The 19,632-nt window shown below is 41.1% G+C and overlaps 2 protein-coding genes across 8 annotated transcripts in view; one reads left to right on the forward strand and one right to left on the reverse strand.

The window, feature by feature from the left end:
• LOC130161207 (protein 4.1-like) overlaps positions 1-4,449 on the forward strand; it is a 90,126-nt gene extending 85,677 nt beyond the window's left edge. For all 6 annotated transcript variants that reach the window (XM_056364309.1, XM_056364317.1, XM_056364325.1 and 3 more), the window contains one exon: positions 432-4,449. In XM_056364309.1, coding sequence (XP_056220284.1) covers positions 432-437 — 6 coding nt within the window. In that variant the 3' untranslated portion in view covers positions 438-4,449. The remainder of the gene's footprint in view (positions 1-431) is intronic.
• A 1,060-nt stretch (positions 4,450-5,509) lies between these two features.
• cntn4 (contactin 4) overlaps positions 5,510-19,632 on the reverse strand; it is a 159,488-nt gene continuing 145,365 nt past the window's right edge. Inside the window, exons 13-23 of one of the 2 annotated variants that reach the window (XM_056364374.1) lie at positions 18,849-19,024; positions 16,070-16,187; positions 15,471-15,629; positions 14,484-14,633; positions 13,371-13,441; positions 10,944-11,178; positions 10,540-10,655; positions 9,371-9,557; positions 9,168-9,280; positions 8,906-9,074; positions 5,510-8,481 (exon numbers count right to left, since the gene is read on the reverse strand). In XM_056364374.1, the coding sequence (XP_056220349.1) occupies positions 8,390-8,481; positions 8,906-9,074; positions 9,168-9,280; positions 9,371-9,557; positions 10,540-10,655; positions 10,944-11,178; positions 13,371-13,441; positions 14,484-14,633; positions 15,471-15,629; positions 16,070-16,187; positions 18,849-19,024 (1,586 nt within the window). In that variant the 3' untranslated portion in view covers positions 5,510-8,389. Of the gene's footprint in view, positions 8,482-8,905; positions 9,075-9,167; positions 9,281-9,370; positions 9,558-10,539; positions 10,656-10,943; positions 11,179-13,370; positions 13,442-14,483; positions 14,634-15,470; positions 15,630-16,069; positions 16,191-18,848; positions 19,025-19,632 lie in introns of both variants that reach the window. The other variant, XM_056364368.1, reaches the window with a different exon arrangement.

Consider the following 19,632-nt stretch of genomic DNA (forward strand, 5'->3'; position numbering starts at 1 on the left):
ATGGCTGAACAGGCCGGATAAAGTCTCTGCGTCAAGTAATTTTTTTGGAAAGTCAACCAAGTGACTGAAAAGAGATGCAAAACAACCACAGAGATATAAAACAACCACAAAGATGACAGTTTTTGCATCACAGAAGAACAAAATAATGTCAGAGAGACACAAAACAACCTTGCATCTCTATGTAGAGGGAAAATGACTGCAAAGTGATACAAAAAATGACATATATATGCAAATCTAGCACAAAGAGACACAAAACTATCACAAGACACAAAACAACCTAATGTCTCGATGTAGATAGAAAATGACTGCACAGAGATAAAAAAAAAGACAATGAAGAGACTTTTGTGTTTGTGCTCAGGGATCTATTATCTCATCATGCGTCCATGTTGATGTGATGTGTGACGACAAAAGTGTTTGTCGTCCTGTTGCAGTCCTGATTGGTCATGGCGGCTCCTGAGACGGGGAGACACGAGACGATCCCTCCAGCTGTGTGTCTCCTGCCCCACCCTGCAGTACGCCACCAAGAGGACTCTCTACCCCACTGTGTACACACCAACACGAGACCAGACTGCGCTCCATGAAGCAGTCAGTAGACCTTCACTCCTGTCCCTTTAGACAAACCAACTGTGACCAGGCCTCCCGTCCTCCCCCGGCCCATCCCAGCCCTCCACCTCCTCACGGAACAGGAAGCGAAGAGTCTCCTATTGGATAATTTACCGCTCTGAGTGATGCGAGGTTGAAAGAGAACCCCAGTCACAGCTGTTCCTATTTGAATTCACTTCTGTTAGAGTCATTCGTCTTAAACTTTGCTTGCATCTTATTTAATCTAACGCATTTTTGAACCCTCAGGATCATTTCAATCATTGACTTTTTAACCCTAAACTCCACAGCCCCAACACCTTCCTCTCAAAAACAATCTTCTTTCTATTTTAAGGTCACAAATATCTTCCCTGTGCTACTGTCACATATGAAATGAGTATATAAGAGAAGAGGACAGCTGAGTCAAAGTATGGGGACAATGCTGGTGATGGGGGGTGGGGTGGGGAGGTTGGTGCCAAGTGGCAAAAAGTGGCAGCCTCTGTGCTTGTTATTGCCACCTCTTGGCTGTGACAACTTCAGTATAATCAACAGCTGTCTTATTAGCTTTTTACATTTTTATCTATAGAGAATCTAATTTATGTCCAGTGTTTGCTTGTTTATGAAATGTGTATAATATCAGATGATTATAATCTGCATGATTCAATTAAAGAAAATAGCCGAGGGAATGAAAAAAAAAGTATGCGGACACTTCCCCATTTGAAATCCATAAGAAGCTCTGATATGATGGGAACGAGCACCTACGGAGAAACTGTAAAAACCCTGAGACAGTGAGTAGTGGACACATACTAATGTTGACGGACTCTACTTGAGGAATATGAGGACAGTTCAGAGGACAGCTGAGACGCTGCTTTGGTCACAGTCTCCAACAAAAACAGACATCATTGTCCTCGTCCCATTTCTCTCCTCTTCACTGTTACTGTTTTTATTTTGGCATCAACTCTCCATCAACGTAAAGAAATGCTGGTCACATGTTTTTGGGCACAGTTATAAGATTTGTAGAGAAATTTTAATATGAATAATGTTTTATCTAATAAGTTTCAGAAATGTGACGATATGTTTTTACCGTTTTCTTACTTGATTTTACTGATGTCCACCATGAAACAGGGTTTATGTTGTTCTTGTGTTTTTGGAAGTCTCAGTCCTCATGTGTGTGAACATGCTGACATCGCTCTTTAATATCCAGGCCTCCTTTAAGAAGGACTCATTTTTTTATTTTGCAAGAACTCAAGTGAACTACGGCATCAAACAAAGTTATTTAAAAAGATATCACTTAAATGTAGTTAGTTTGTTGTGATGGGACTAGCTATTTGACTTTTTGCTGTGCCTGAAGTATCTCGAATCAGTTTGCTATTCATTCCATATTCAAAATCTTAAAGGAGCTATTTGTAAATTTTGGTATTGCTACATAGCCAACATTAGCATTAGCAGCTGTTTACTTACTAGTCTAGAAGAAATGTTGAGTGTTCAGTATCAAACTTCATTTCTTTATTCACCAAGAGCTGTCTCCAGAGGTGGAAAGCAACACCAATCATAATGTTAATACTTTGCTTCTATTTCTTTATCCTCTACTGAAGTCAGCATGCTAAGCAGCTAGCCCAAGACCGGCTGGACTGTCTTGTCACTTTCCAATACCGAGTCACTGTAGCTTCCAGTCTGTCCTGAAGAAATAGCGCTGCTCAGAAGGTGTATTATAACCTCTTGTATTGTAAATGCAATGATGGCTGAAGCTCTTGGCAAGACTGAGAATAAACAGCTGTTAATGCTAACACTGACTATGTAGCAATAGCAAAACTCACAAATGTCCCTGTCAATAATCAATATCAGCATCATATCAATTCCTTGAACCTGCTTCGATTAATGTTTTTGGCCACTTGTAGGCACTGCAACAGGTTGTAAACGCATCGTCACCTGCTAGCAAACAGCTGTCTATTAAAACATCCAGCAGATGCAGAGCAGAATTAGCATCCATTTGGAGTCATATTTCTGGCCACCTGGTGAATGTAAGTCAAATATTCACTGCCTTTTAGCTCTGTTTTGGCCTCTTGAGGGAAATATTTGACTCTTAAGCTGTCACATCCTTCTCTAACTGCTAAGTGTGTCTGCAGTTTGGTGCTTAGCAGCTAGCATGTAGCTCAAGAGGCTAAAGTGCTTCACAGAGCTGAGGGAAACCACAGAGTTGGGTGATACTGTCTTTCTCTATGCGGTTGTTACTACTTTCACATTACATATAAAGATTTTAAACCATTGTTGATATAAAAATAATTATTGCAGCTTCAAAGTAAGACTTTAAATGTAGTCATAATATAAAAATATGGACCAATAGCAATTTGAAACTGCAACTTCAACAAGCAATGTTAAAAAAATAGATTTTCCAGTTTTGATTCAATGTGCATGTTCACAAACACTGCCTGAAAAGTTCAAAACCACAAGATTAACATGGGTATTTTTTTGTTGTTTTCTGTTGAATTAACTCTTTTAAGTTATGGTGTATGAGTTTGTAATTGTAATTTATAGGAGTGGTGAGTGTGAGGCCTGTGTTTTTCCTCCCTGTTCCCCTTGCAGACAAAGCCGAGACTCATACAAGTGTGACATACATGATTATCCACAGAACATATATCCTGGATGACCTTTAATACTATACTATGCATCACCTATACATACAAATCCCTCTGATGGAGCCTGACCCATGTTAGCCGTGTTGTCGTCATTGTTAACTTTGTGCTACTGTTAACCGAAGCAGTCAAGTGCACTGCTTGTGAGATTTGCAATAAGCAGCCATTATTCCTATCCTCTGTCCTCTAAAGGGAGAAAACTGTGAACTGTCATGCGTACTGAAGCGTAACCAAAACCTATAACACAGTTAGTGATACTCAAAGGAGCTTTTCTGACACTTGTGACCATGGCTTTGTCGCCCTCGTCGTCTAATCCCCCCATCCCCTGACTTGAAACTGTCAACCTGCTGTTGATGTGTCTGTGGAAAAGAAATTCCCAATCTGATGATGATTTGTATATTCTATTTTGCTCTATTTTATTTTATCTGGTCAAATGACACTGGACTGTTGTGAAGGCACTTGCTCGCCATGATAGCAGCACATATACTGTAAACTGTTGGGGAAAAATGGCCTGGCTTTGCTGTAGTACTGGACACACTACTGATGGAAGAAGAATCGACTGTAGGCATCAGGAGAGAAGTTGTGCAATGTGGGCAAGGTGGTGAGTTGAAGGATGGGGGGCGGGCTGTATTTATATATTAATATCCAAACTACTGTGTATTATCCTGTAAACTATGTAGAAATTGACAGGAGCAGAGATGTGTGTTTTTAGGTTGAAGGAATGAAGCAGTAAGTAAAATCCGAAGGACAGCAGAGCAATAGAAATGTCACGAGTGGGTGCCTTATGTTTGGAGTCGTGGTTATGGGAGTCACAGTTAAGTGCTCAGCTGAAAGTGCTGTTAATCACCATGAGGCAGATGTAGAAACGACCTCTCCTCTCAGTCCAAGGTGAGGAGGAGACGTATTGAAAGTGAATTACTGTCTTGTAAAGAATGTGACACAGAGCGCATTGAAAAAAGAAGCCTCTCTGGATCTGCACTGTTAGTCCTCAATGAGATGAAAAACATTTATTGGCCCCATTAATGCGGAAAACCAGCACAATACCAATTTATGGATATGAGCTTATTTTTTTCTGTGAAGAGCATCGACCTGCTCTGCTGTTTAGCCTCCACCTTCAATTCTCCACTGCCTTTTGCTATACATTCCCCTAGTGCTTGGTGGTGTGTATTTGCTGTATTTGCATTCAGTCTAAATGGAAAACATACATGCATAAATAAATGTCTCAGTATGATTCAAACACTGTCTCTGATTCGGAAAAGAGGGGAGAGGGATTTCATTATGCATGGTTACCTGTAATGAAGAAGTGAGACTTGAGAAAATGTTTGTGGCTCGAACATTTTCACACAGCAATAATTCATCATAGGAAATAAAGGGCTTCTGTGTTATCAGGGTAATGAAGGATGATGTTGCACTGCCATCTTGTGGCAAAATTCTATACATACAACTGTGGTGCAGAGTCAAGGTATTTGTGTGCTTTTAGTGCCACCTAGTGCATTATCTGCAAACAACACACTAAAGCAGTAATTTCACTCAAAATATCAAACTACTTTACGCTTCAATAAACAACAACCTCCATGGACTTTCAGCATTTATATGTTATAAAAAAAAAAGGGTAATGTCTTATAAAAGAAAACAAAGTCACTACTTTGAGTACTTCTCTACCTGTGACACCATCTGTATGATGTTTTCCATACATTGGAAGAAGAGCATGGTTATGTCTGAGACAATAACCCCTGATGATGTCATGGTAATGTCACCAGGGTTATCAGAAAGCCTATACTGGGAAGTTTGATTAAAATGTGGGTGTTTTCCCAGCATGGAGGATCTACTGGTATTAAGTTGAATCATGGGAAATGTAGGATGTTAATGGAGCTTGAACCATACAAGGGCACTCTGCCGCTTCTATTTTAACCATTGTTTTTCTAGTCTGTCTTTCACAAGTCCCCCAACATTACGGAAATACAATTTTAAATGACTGGAACCCGTTGGAAATTGCTACCGCTGTGTGATTATGCCATACAATTCTATTATATTCTTTCAACTTTATTATATACACCTGTAAAATCTTAGGCAATCCAATACAACAGCTCAGCCATAAATTACCACTTACCACAACTTCAATAATAAACATATAGCTGAATCAATACCTCTCTGACAGTGTCAACAAAACTGAACATTCCTATTCTTCCTAAATGTAGCATTTATGGCTGATGCATTGACTTGTATAGGTGTATTTTGACTCCTACGTCATTTCTGACATAGTTATGTATTGAGGGATGGACCGGCAGAGCTCGACATTGTTGTATAAATCAATAATCTTTATTAACACAGTATAAACAACAAACAGCAACAGAGGAAACCCTCATGTAGAGCATATATGGACAGTAGGCCCAGTACATCTCAGTGGGGCTGACTGAGACAGAAGCATAGACACGGGGCTGATCATGGTTCAGTTTTAATGGTACACACACGGTATACACAAACCTATCAGATGTATGAACCTTGCATGTTCCTAAAGCCATTCGGGCGGTTTGCAGATGGACAAAGTAGGACAAAGTACAGTCATGCTGAGCAACAGTTAGCTACAGTATGAAACAGTTATTACATAAAAACCAAGTAAATCATCTCTTTAGAAAGGTTCTTTTATATAAATGATTTGAAGTGTACAAAACAGTATATTACATGTTTCTTGATGCATGATTCTGAGCAAGACCCAGTAGCCTACAGTACACTTCCCTTCAAAGTACTACAAACTACTAAACTGGTTTACAAGCTACATACAGACTGCACTGTACCCCTGCAGCACAGCAGTCCCACATGGCATCAGGAGACTATGGAAAAAAGGAAAAGATCAGCAGCATCGTCTTTTATTAAGAATACACACCTATAAAAATGCACCAGGCCTCATATATTGCCAATATCCCATGCGAAACAGCAGAATGCCATTCAAACTAACCTCAGCATTGCACAAAGGATGCTGGCCCCTTACCTCTGATCCTGACCACATACAGTTTCTACCAACACAGCAGCATGTAAACATCACCGCGGCTGCTTCATATTTCTATGTTTCTAATGTTTTTGATATACATATGATAAGTTAAGGCTCTTTAAGGACCTGAGGATTTTGAACATATGATGAGGCACACAGAAGGCAAAGAATAGCTCTAGACACAGGGCTAACTGAAAGAATGAGGAGCATGAGACAGCCACGAGGGTCCGGTCACCAGTGCAGTTCAATGCCCAAGGTAGAGGAACCCAGGGGAGATGCTCTCCAACAACTGCATGGTGCTTTTTCTGGTAACAAGGTCGGTAATGATTTCATGAGTGGCTTGAAGGACTTCATCAACTTTTTGGGAGTTCTTTGTCAACTCACCGGAGAGGACCGGCACCAAAAAAACGGTGTGCTACCGCATTAGCATCTAGAATGTTAACGGATAGTCTCATGTGTCATAGGTTTGATCAAAGAGTTATCGGTCGCTGTTATCAGTCTGTCCATACTGGCTATGAAGTGATTCCTTCTGAGTCCTATTATAATGTAATGAACAGCCCTCCTTAATGTGAAAATTGAATTCTAGAGCTTTGCAAGAGCTTATACAAAGCTTTAGCATTCATCAGTTAGCAAATCAAGGGAGTATCTTTGTTTGAGTTGTAGTCTGTGGGTTTGTTATTGATGTCCTTATAACAAAATTACCTGTACCATTACGAATCCTTCTACAAAAACAATGAACTTTGGGAGATAGCAATTTAATTAGTTAACTAGACAGATAACGCCCCATGTTAGCTTAAGCTGAACTTTAAAAGGCCTGTTTACACAAAGACTGGATTTTGTCTCCTTTTGTAGTTGTGCTACAAAGGGCCAGAGGACTCTTTCAGTGTATATCATATGTGAGTATTTAGACTTATTTTGACCTTTTTGTAATTAGTTAGCAGTTAGCATTAGCAATATCTGACAGAGGAGGAAACCAACAAAGTTGATAGTTTTTTATTCTTCATTTTCTGTAGATTCATTTCTTAAAAAAAAAAAAAAAAAAAAACTCATTATAGCTAACTTAGGTTGATCCATCTTGAATCCACTTTTGCTAGCTAACTTCACCTAGCTCACAGATGTTAAATGGGCTATTTGTAAGTTTTACCACCAGATGGTCGCTTGTTAAGAGCTTCAGCCATTGTTGCGTTTACAAGAGGAGCGCTGCCTCCTCAGGGCAGACTGGACGCTACAGTGATTCGGAAAGTGATGACACAGTCTGGTTGGCGCTGGGCAAGCTTGTTGGCATGCTAACTTCAGTGGAGGAATAAAAGTGATATAAATATAAGCAAGGCAAGAGTTAACATTAGCGTTGCTTTCCACCATTGGAGATGGTTCTCAGCAAGGAAGTTTGATGCTGAACTCACAACAACTTCTAGCCTGTTAAGAAAACAGTTGTTAATGCTAACACTGGCAAAACTTACAAATAGCTCCTTTAAAACTTTACTAGTATCATAAGGCATTAGCATGTGGTGTCTAGAGACATGATTTTCGATGCTAATCCTCTCTTGACATCAGATGACCAATAATGAAAAACACTCAACATGTCGATGCAGTCTTTTGTGTGAAATATTGTTGAAATATTGCACAAACAGAAATGTGAAGATGCAACGAGTAACAGATAATAATTCATCCACTGTAAGAAAAAGAAACTTCTCTGGTCTTTTACAGCCCAAGTCTTAACCTATTTAAGAAGACAAAAGGTACGCTGTCAAATCACATTCTTAAACCTCCAGACTGGAAAATTTGATGATTTTATTTGCCATGCACCTAATTGTTCTCACCCCAATAAGCCCAGACTGACTTTCAATTTATTAAGAAAACAAAATCTATAAAAGCTCAACATGTCATACAAAAAGATGCATATAAGACATTTTTCTCTTTACTTTTTTTCTTATGAAAGCTGCTTTGGTAACAACATAGTCACGACATCGGTCAATCTCCTTTTCTTAGCCTGGGTGCTGAAGGGGACTCCTTCCCTGATATCTCAATGGCATATTTTTTATTTTTTTTGTCAGCTTTTTTTGTCAGCTTCTTCCTTCTGCCTCTAAAATCTAAATGAATGGATCTAGTTACACCAGAGTGGGCTGTGTTTGCGTTCCACCGTAGAGCTGTCTCCGCATCAGATGCAATGTCTGCTGAGAGCTGTTTGTCATAAAGATGTCCGCGCTGTGAAAGACAGTGCTATTGTACTGAGTGCTGATAGAGTTGAGACCTTGGATGCTGAGCCAACTGCGTTGGGGCCTGAAAAGTTATTGAAAAGAACAAGGCTGTTAGTCTGATCTCTAAGAAAAAAAAAGCAAAAAAAAAAAAAAAAAAGAAGCCTCAAATCACTTTGGAATTTCATTTCTTCAATCAACCACCTCTCCTGCTTTAGTAATCATGAGCTGAAAACATTCATTTCAAGAAATATTTGAGTTAATACTTCAGCAGTGGAATGAGAATTCCAAAGTGTTTTAAATAAATTGCTCAACTTTTCAAGCAGGGCTTGCATTATGGTGTCACATAGTGGCCATAATTACACAAATGTTTGATGTAGCACATTATTTTCCCACTCTCCCTGTTCCCTCACAGATGATGATAGCTAATCTGTTCTGGCAAGACAGCAGCAGGGGAGTGGATTATTCAACTCAGCCACGAGGGAGGCACTAACTAGCTCTCCACTGACCTGGTATCCTTGGGATGGTGATCTGTCTGCTACTGCTGCCTTCCCCTCCCTCTCCAAATGGCTTTATCTGGATAATATAATCCTCATCAGTGGGCAGCGCTAGCTCCACAGAGGTGGTGTTGGTTTCCATGACATTGGGGCGGCTGTGTCGGTTCTTCTTGTAGAGTACCTGAAGAACGAATGTTGCAAGTCAAGTCAAGAGTCAGGCGCAGGAGCCATGGTACCACAATTTTCTTATAACACAGAGCGACTGGGTGCTTACTTTATAACCGGTGACCTCTGACTCATTCTCCAGGGCTTTGACCTGCTCCCAGTTCAGTATAATCTTGGAGTTTGATGTGTTCCACATCACTTTAACTGGTGGCTGACTGGGTGCTGAGAGGAGAAAACACATTATTCACCTCAAACAAAAGCTGAATGTTGGCAGAGAGCGACTTGTACTACATAATTAGATGTGATAATTACGTGGTTTCTTGGTGGTAACATTGACAGTGGTGCTGGGAGGCCCTGTCCCTGCAGTGTTATACGCCCTCACTGAGATGTAATATGTGGTGCTGCCTTTCACCCCATGGATAATAGTAGATGTTTGATTTCCCACAGTCCTTTGCACGCTGGCTGTGTCTTCCCTTTCACTTCTACTCCAGTACCTCAGCTGGAAAGCAACAGGGCAGAACCACAGACGTGAACGCAGAAAACATGACGGACACCTTAAAAGCTTTCTGTTACACCATGTCAATGAAGTGCAAACTGCAAACAGGGAGATGTGAACTCAGTAGCATGGAAGAAGTGAGCCGGTCTGAAAACAAGCCTTCGCAGCATGTCACCTCACGTGACTTTTGTTCGCTGTGAGCCACAGCACGTGCCTCAGCTGTACTCATCAGATGTGTCATGATTTAAGTCGTGTAGTAAAGAGGGAGGTCAAATATGCAGATGAAAAAAAAAAAGGAAAACAAAGAAGAAGAACAGAATCCTCAAAAATCCCCTGCCATCAACTTCCACTGATAACAGATTTTCTTTGTCATCCTGCTTGTCAGGGCTGAAATAGCTGGCATGCTTGACAACACAAATATAATTTGTCTTTCCTCAAAGGAATGGTTTGTTCAGGCCCTGCTCCTCTGTTGACTCTTAGTGGTCAACAATTTATAATTCTGGCACTTTATGCAATCCGAGGATGAAAACAATGCTTTTGTTCAAATCTTGGATTTCAATAATGAGCGGAATTAAAATGACAAGAACTAAGTGAGTGCAAAGCCACTGTCTGAAACTGCTTTGTTGTGTGGATTAGAAGCTAAATGCTCTATCCCTCAGAGTATTGCATCAGTAATCAGGGTGGTTACAGTACTTAGGTAAGCAACAAGAGAAACACAACTAAACCCACAGGCATGGGACTAGGCTGGACCATTATGCATGCAGCAAGCTATTATCTCCTATGCCCAAGGTGCATGAGCCTGAAAAACTCATCAATAATAGAAGAGAACAAGATTCAACAGCATTAGTTGCCACGTGCTTACACACACACACACACACACACACACACACACACACACACACACACGCGCACACACAAACACACACACAAACAGATTCACATCCAATGGAAGCACACACAAACAAGGTATGTCAGTGTAGCTCACCTCATAGCCCAGCACTCTCTTCTTGCTGGCATTCCAGGGCAGAGCTTTCCATGAAACTTCAATCTCGGATGCAGAGAGGCTCTTGGCACGAACCCTGGTGGGCGCTCGGCCAGGCTCTGGAGTTAATGTATAAAGACTCTAAATGATTTTAGAAGTAACACTGAGCTTTGATGACCCCTCTCAAAGTAGGAACATCCAAACTGTTTCAAAGTCATTTCTTTCATCTGAACAGCAGAGTGAGGGAAGTGTGGGGAAGACGTCTGCAAGTGCTGATAGGGCTGCAAAATCACAGCTGCCTCTGTTCTGGCCCTGTATGCATTTAGTCTTGTACTCATGCATTAACACTAGCTGAACCTGTAGAGCTATTCCATAACATGTTGTGTAAGACATAAGATCATACGCACCTTCCTCAGCAGAGTAGATAGTAGTAACAGGTCCAAACGGCCCTTCCCCCTCGTTGTTGTAAACTCCGACCTTCACGTGGAAAGGCGAGAAAGGCTGGATGCTCTCATTTTTAAAGACGTATCTGGACGTCTCGGCGGATGGCACGGCAGCCTGCATCCACCCTGTGGCACCGCGGGGTCGAAAAGCCACGACGTAGCCGAAACCCGGCCCATTCTGCAGCTCCTCTGGAACAGGCTGCAGGACAACACAAAGACTTTGAGTTTGTAGTAAAAAAACAAAATCAATTGGTGTTGGGAACAAAAAAGTATTTTGGTTCATAAATGTTCACCAACTCTTTACTCCAGTTTTGTTTATGCATATCTTATACACTGAAATATATTTTGAACTGTTACATATTCCATCGACCTTATTAAGCTCCTTTCTTTAGAAAAAGACTGATGAAAGTCGGCACATTTAGTGATTGAAGACCCAGCTGCACTCTTCCATGATTTAATTATTCTTTCTATTTTCAATATAAATATGTACATATTTTATCATGTATTTCTGTTCACAAGTGTGTGTCTCTGCTGGATTTTTGAGACAAATCCAATTACACACATTTGTATATTGTGGCATGTGAGGTACATTTGTTGTATTTTATTGTTGGTGCATAACATTACTATATTCTTTTTTTATGTATATAATATATTATTATGTATTATATTTTATCAACTAAACTAAACTAAACTTTTCCTCTAATGCCACCATCAGGCCAAAATCTTATAGGTCTCTTATAGTATAAAGGTAGATGTCCATGTGTTGTTTGATTATAAAGCAGGTCTAGGTTCTATATTAATACTGTGAAATTATCAAAGCCTCAGTCCACAGAGAAATGCACACAGCCTGTATTCAGAAACTGATCCTTAAAATGAGCTGTCAGGACTTCTGTAACTTATGATGTCACAACAAAGCAATCACCGCTCTCAGCCATGCCCCAAGCCCTGCCCACCTGGACCCACCATCCAACCTTCTGTCACGGTTTGAGGTAAGTAGGGGTAAGGGGTGGACCCAAATGCGGAGGAGGAACCAGTGTCAAGGAATTTATTAACAAATAAAACAGAATCCATACATGGGACGATGCCACTGACGAAACAAACAACAACTCTCATCACCCACAAACAAACAATGATCCCACAAGGACAAGACAGTACAAGGGCTTCTTAAAGGAACAGAACTGATTAGTGATGGAGAACAGGTGGGGAAGCAGACACAGGTGGGACACATCAGGGAATTAACCAAAGGAAGCAAAACTAGAACTCAGACACTGGGGCGACATGACTATCAAAATAAAACAGGAAGCGCATGGGGAAACAGAGCACAAGACAGGGAAGACAAAACTAGACACCAGAAACACCCAAACCAGAAACACTCAAAACCCAGAACAGAAACCCAAAACCCAGAAAACCAAAAACCAAGAAAGTCCAAAAAACAAAACCCTGGAGCCTCCAGGCTGAGACCATGACACCTTCCAGCATTTGGTTTCTCTGAGTGTTTACCTGAAATCTGCTATCTTTTTATTCGATCAATCAGAAAACAGTCAACAAGAGGATTAGAGCCTCTTCTCTTCTGACTCGCTCAATGACCTGTTGTTACTAGAGCACCAGAGAGAAGCTTGAGAGAGGAGATGTGAAACTATATTGAGATGGTTTTTGGTTGTTAAAACCACAAATATACTGTATCTTCTTCTGGATCAACACTTCAGAAAAAGTATGAAATATGGACCTTTAACAGAAGACTTCTCATCATCATGAGCTTTAAGCTTTTATTCTGCTTCCTGGTGCTTCTTTCACCTTAGTGAGTTACAGCTATTATGCAAATACAAATGGCCAGTATGCAATTCCCCTTTTTGTTTCAACAAAAGTAAGAATTAAAAATGCAACACTCCATCCCTGCTATTATGTCAAAAGGAAAATGCCTCGGGAATTTTCAAGACTTGAGGCGAAATAGCGGCTTTTGTTAGGCAGGAGTTAGAATTTAATTGAACCCTTGCATATTGAAACATCAACACTGATTTTGTGAAACGCTTCACAGCAGTGTCTGATGATTCTGAGCAGCCTGAATAAATATAAGCTTTTGGAGCTGGGCTGATATGCGGGGTTTTGTAGGAATAAAGAAAGAAAAAGAGAGAAAGAAAAGAAAAACAATCGGAAAAAAAAGTTGGGACTTTGAAGGAGCCATTGAGTTTAATTATCTTATTGAAACCTCAAAAGCATTTTTCTCTCCCCCAGGGTGACAGCAGCAGTTATTGCCTCTCTGTTCTTAAAAATGAAATGCCATATATTAAGCTGTTCAGCTGTTATTAATGAAACAGAGGACCAGATCCGTAGAGAGTAATGACGTCTGGCTCCCTCCTCCATGGGTGAGGGGTCCTGAGTGAGCTTGCTTACCTCCCATGTGATGACTAATTCTGAACGACTGCCACCGCCTCCACTCACATTAGCTGGTGTGACCTTCGGAGCTGGAGGTAGAAGACAGATCAGCTTAGCTCTGTTGACTTCACACGACACAGAGAAGGCACATGTAATCATTTTCCAAGTTGCTACTCCAGTATGGCAGAGAGGCCCTTTGTTTTGACATGTTTGAACTTAAACATCCAGAAATCCTGATATCCTGTGAGATATCAGCAAACGTCTCGCAGCTGAGTCATGTTTGCAGATGTGATCACCCAGTGATGCTTTTTTATAGCAACAGATATCAAAGGAACAAAACACACAAAGGATCTAACCTTGGTGAATCCCGCAGTCTCTGGATTAGAGATGTTTATTTTTCTCTTAAGGTTCAAATTGAGTAGAACTTTAGTTTCTTGTGGCAGAGAAACCAACACCAAATCTGCATTTTGGGCAGTACTGAAATTTTATGGCACTTACAACCGAGGTCTTGTTCTACATTTTGGGAATGTTTGCCTTTTTGTCAAGAATTAGATGAAAAGATTGATGCCATTTTCATGTCTGTGAACTAAATATGAGGCTACAGCTAGGAGGCCGTTAGCTTAGTTTACCATAAACACTGGAAAATGGGGCAAAACAGCTGGCTATGTCCAGAGATAACAAAATCCACCTAGCAGCACCTCTAAAGGTCATATAACATGTAATACAAATCTTAAGTGTTAAAACAACAGGGAGCTATGTGCTAGAAATTGTTTGCAACTTGTTTTTACACTTATGGATTAAGAATCATGTAACTATTGCTGTTAGGGGGATTTTGTAACCTTAGCACAGAGCTAGGCTGGTTCCCCTTTTTCCAGTGTTTATGCGAGTTAACCTATTGAGGCTGTAGTGTCATGTTTTATGGACAGACTCATGTCTGATGCTACAGGGGTTAAAACATGATACTACAAGGGTCTCATCTCGCTCTCTGCAAGAAAATAAGCAAGCGTATTTCCCAAGATGTTCAACTGTTAGTTAAAAAGGAAAAAGAAAGTAAGTATGTAATGTTTGTATTGAATCGAAAAAACAAACGTGATACATAAGGAAATGTTTTTCTGCTCATGCAGTACATACAGGTCCCCTTTGTCCTTGCTTGTTTGGATGGCTTGCTGGGCTCGCCAGTCCCGATGGTGTTGCTTGCCAGGACTCGAAACTCATATTCCACCCAAGGGCTCAGGTCTATTACTGTAGCTGTCAGCCGGTGGCCCCCCACCACGTCAGGAACTGGCATAAAACACACAGTGCCCCTCTTCAGCATCCAGAAACTTCTTTGTGAGTGTTTTCTGTTTGTGTGTGTGCGTGTGTGTGTCAGCTTAGCATCAGCAGACTGTCCTCCAGGCTGACAGGCCTGGTAGGACTCCACCACAAGTACATAGGACAGGTGTAATCCCTCACAAGGACACATAATGCACAACTCATAAAACAACAACATGATGCAAAAGAATCACATGAAAAGAAATGGTATTATTTAATTCCAAATTGTGCAAGTTAACTAGAGTTATAGCAATATGAAAAATATGGAAAAAAATATTGGTAATTTTACTAAAAATGACAAAAACGATCCGTTCTTCTTTTGAGACAGGAGCTCTGTGCACCTACAAGGTCATAATGTAGTTCTGTTTCAAATATATGAAGCTGACATGGTAAATCAATGAGAGCAGTAAAAATATCTCAGCTCAAACTGTCCTTAATTCACAAAAATATCAATAGAACAGGGTATACAGTACGGGATAAAAGCACATTATACCAATCATGCATGAATGCTAAGGGCCCCATTACAGAGGATATGGGGAAAAAATTACACTGGTGCTATCACTTAACTACACTATCAAATTACAGCCCTGGCAACAAGCTTCATCATCTGGACAGGATCCATGTTTCAGGATCCCCAGGAGTCCGATAAAATGGCGGTCAGTGGTCATGCTACAGTTGCGTACCATTTTGCACTGGGGTAAAAATTACATCTCCAATATTCTCACAGGCAAGGCAGAATGAAGAGTGACCCCCCCCCACACCCTGCATGTGATTGGAGGAGAACGCAGCTGGTTGGAGAGAGCTTACCTGTGGTGACAGCCTGCCACCCGAGGGAAAATGGTGTCCTGGCCTGGATGGTATATGCTGTAATTGGACTGTGATTATCAGGACCAGGCCTCCAGGACAGAGAGGCTGTGGTATCAGTGATTTCTTCTACATGGATGCTGGTGGGGGGCCCCGGGGGACCTGATAGATGGCATAGCCGGGCAGGAAAGAGGAAGAGAAAGATAGAGAGACAGACGGAGGAGGGAGGGGGTGGGGGGGGATGTAAATGAGGAAGAGATAGAAAGATGGTGGAGAGAGCGGTGGAGGTTTTAGCACCTGCGGCTACTGAAGTCAGTTCAGTGTGAAACCGTTGGGAACTATTCGGTCTAATTAGACACAAAATTTGCTTTAAACCTTGAAGAGAGAAATTTCTTTTGCCATCCTTTTCATTCTACTCTTTTATTTCTTCCTTAGCGAGGTACCACCAGTCACAGTAAACATTAATCACTAACAAGCTCCTGTCGTCTTCAGCAGTCGATGAATGATAAATTATTTGACTGCTGTGCAACCTTAAACATCGGTGAGCTGAAATATGTATGTGGTTATTTTGAACTGAAGCTTATCTATTGGACGTAGCTTACCTCTGACGACCAAGTCAACAGCGATGGAAATGCTGTCCACCTTCGTTTGCACGGCGCACGTGTACTTCCCAGCATGCCTCAGCTGGATGTTTCGAATCATAATGTCTCCTGCCGAATGCTGCTGTCATTCAACACACGCACACACATACACACACACACACACACAGATGTCTATAAACAACATGGTAAACACTCCAGCTAATGTAATTCAAGAGCAATACTGATTTTCCGGGCCACATGGGAACAAAACCAGTTGAACACAAAGCTCAATTTCATGTATGTGTATCTTGAAAAGTAAATCTATATTTCCTCGTGGAGCCTTTTCTTCCATTTTCTGTCTTGGGCACATGCACCATGCTTTTATTTTGTCAATATAAGTACAGAAATGTACTGGAATAGCTTAATTTTGATTATGGTATAGAGCTGTTTCAGCTGTAAGAGCAGTCTAATGGCCAGTCTAATAGGTACTTCTTTTAAGGCGCCTTTTTATTCCATCTCTAATTGCAATTCCCACTCTTACATTATCATTTCATCAGAGCAGAGCACAGCAGGTTCTAGGTAATAAATTGGACATTGCGGAAAGCTGTGGCACAATGGCTGTGAGAATTCTGTGGAGTGGCTGGGAGCTTAATCAATGTAAGTGTAGATACACAGCAATTTATTAGGAAGAGGAGACTGACTGCAAACGATTGGTACAAGAAGCACCTACATCATAAAAGAAACAGGAAGGACACCTCAGCGCTGTATTTTCTTTTCTTTACGCCGGCAGTTTTTGAAGGAGCCTTGAATTTTTCTTAGGTAAAAACCAAGCCCACACATCACATGCTGAGGTGTAAACTGCGAAACCTTTTAAAGTGTACGGCAGCTGACTGAGACTGGTTGCAGGGTGTGTATGTAAATTTCATTTTAAAATAAACCACAGGCAGCAATTTTCTGGCCATAAATAATACACTTGATACAAACATTCCCTCTGCACTGCGGCTGAATTTATTATGACCCTGCTAAAAGAAGAAGAAGAAGTATAATATTGATGGACCAATGAATCTTCGCAGTCACCCCTTGACCTTTATTCAATGAAATCTCTGAAGGGAGGTTGAAAAATAAATCAATGTCTAAAGGGCACAGTGGTGCTAATAAAATGAGCATTCGTCAACACACGACAATAAGGCTCGTTTCTTAATTACTTATTATGTAATACGGGTCATCTGACAAACATGGTGTAAAAGCTGTGACTTCACTGTGAGAGGAACACAATCTGTAATGACTGTGAACTCATGGAGGTGATCAGTATAAGGGTGTTGCGTGAATCGCAAAAGTAATGCGTGAAAACTGTCCAATATTCCCAGAAGGAAACCTCATTAGCTCAGAGTGTAATAATTAGTGGTAGCATCTAGCGATCTGGTCGGAGCACCCGTTTTTAATAAGATGGTCGGCAGTTTTGAAAAGAAACTGGAGTGGAAGAAAGTTTTAAGGTAAGACAGTTCACACTTATCATAAAGTGTTAGTTTGTGTTTATGAGTGTTTAAAGGTCCCATATTGTATATAGGTAGATTTCCAAGTGTTGTTTAATTATAAAGCAGGTCTAGTTTCTATATTAATACTGTGAAAGTATCAAAGTGCTCAGTCCACAGAGAAATGCACACAGCCTGTATTCAGAAACTGAGACTTAAAACCAGCCGTCACCAGCCATGCCCCCAGCACGGCCCACCTGGACTTACAGGATTTGGTTTTTCTCAGAGTGTTTATACCTGAAATCTGCTATATTTTTATTTGATCACTCGGAAAACAGTGAGCGGCTCAGAGCCTTCTCTCTTCTGATTGGTGGAGATTGTTTTTGGTTCTTAAAACCACAAATATATCTTCTTATGGATCAACACTTCAAATAGAATACAGGAAGTGTAAAAGATGGGGCCTTTAATGAATACTGCATATTTCAGGCTCTCTAATCAATGATAAGTCATCAGTTTGACATGTGTTCAGTTTGATCGGCTGCTGAGAATGTTATGTAAACTTGTTTGAGAAAAAAAACAAGCAGGCGTCTTCTCCTATTCCTGTATAGCTGATGAGTAATACTTATTATCAATACTAAATCCAGTCTTTTACGAATTAAGCTTTACCTGTATTCACTTTTTGCACTTATGTAACATCTTTGGCATAAATCTAGTGTAGTATATTTTGATGGTAAAAATCATATGAGGTTACTATATCAGGGAGTTTCTCTTAATTGCTCTTAATTTCATGTTACTTTCATTTTTTTGTAATGCTAACTTTTCTTGTGGGAGAGCTTCTGTGCTTTGAACCAATACAACCTGTTGTGGGTTTGGGACATAGACAGTTCATTTCTTACTCCCTGTGGGGCGAATTTTGTGTTGTCTCAGTTAATGGTATCACTGCTACTCGTTTCCTTTTCTCACTGGACTTTAATGCGTCATGTTAGATAACCTGAGCCGACAGATGTGTATCAGTTTATTATCAGTGCTGTGTGTATTAATGAAATTTTAGAAGTGTATTTTTGATTGCGTCATATAAATGTACTGTCAAATAGTAATTGTATTAATTTACAGTAGATTGCCTAACTTCTACACCGTGAAAATGTCCCTAAGTATGTTATCATGACATTGAGACAGTGTGTTTTCTAACCACCCCCCACTGTGTGCACGTCTCTGATTGTTTGTCAATGTGAAACCTGTGCAGGTCTCACACATGGGCAGCTGGTTTAAACATCGGAGGCCCGATAGCCTCGCACACTAGCAGATGTGATGAGGGATTATGCACTTACACCCCCCACTTTTTCAAAAAATCCCCCGTGGCTCCCGAAGTGGATGAGCTGCTCGTTGAAGAACCAGGTGAACTTGAGCTCCAGAGACGGGTCGTGGCTCACTTGACAGGGCAGGACCACACTCTCCCCCACAGTGACGTCCAGCGTGGACGGCAGGGTGGTGATGATGGTCGGCTCTGAAACACACACATTCACATCTGTCCAACATTTTGATCAAACACACTGTTCTGCTCCTCTTTTCCAGGCGTTATGATTCAGTACAGGAAATGGCTTTGGAAAAAGCCAAGCCCTTCCATCATCCTTATGGATATGTCAGACTCAGTTAATAGAGGGATATACGGGACAGAGCACACAGCAAAGTAGGGTGCACAGCTACAATAACTGGTATTAGTCTCAGCCTGAGCTTGTCTCTGCGGGGACTCGGAGACGTGTCTCTCCTGCATCCAGAGAAGCCTCCATGTGTCACTGTCAGCTCAGCCTTCAGCCTGGGACTCCCCCCCGATCGGCCGAAATTCCCAAAACGCACCGCCAGGAAAACAGTAAACAGCAGTGAGCACTTCTTCCAGTGACTACTCTCTTTTCAAGCCTGCAGTGCATTACAATAGCATCACATGGGAATAAGGCAAGCGTCCCTTATCTGCACTTGTGCGTGAGCAGTGGAGGAGGAGGAGGAGGAAGGTGGAAGGATATGAGAGAGGGAAAATGAGAGGCAAAGGCTTTGTTCTCAGAGTGTACAACACCTATCTCCCTCTTGGGGGTGCTGTGATTACTTGGTTGAAATTGC

The sequence above is a fragment of the Seriola aureovittata genome, chromosome 2 (genome assembly GCF_021018895.1).
Source record: "Seriola aureovittata isolate HTS-2021-v1 ecotype China chromosome 2, ASM2101889v1, whole genome shotgun sequence".
NCBI classification, from domain to species: Eukaryota; Metazoa; Chordata; class Actinopteri; order Carangiformes; family Carangidae; genus Seriola; species Seriola aureovittata.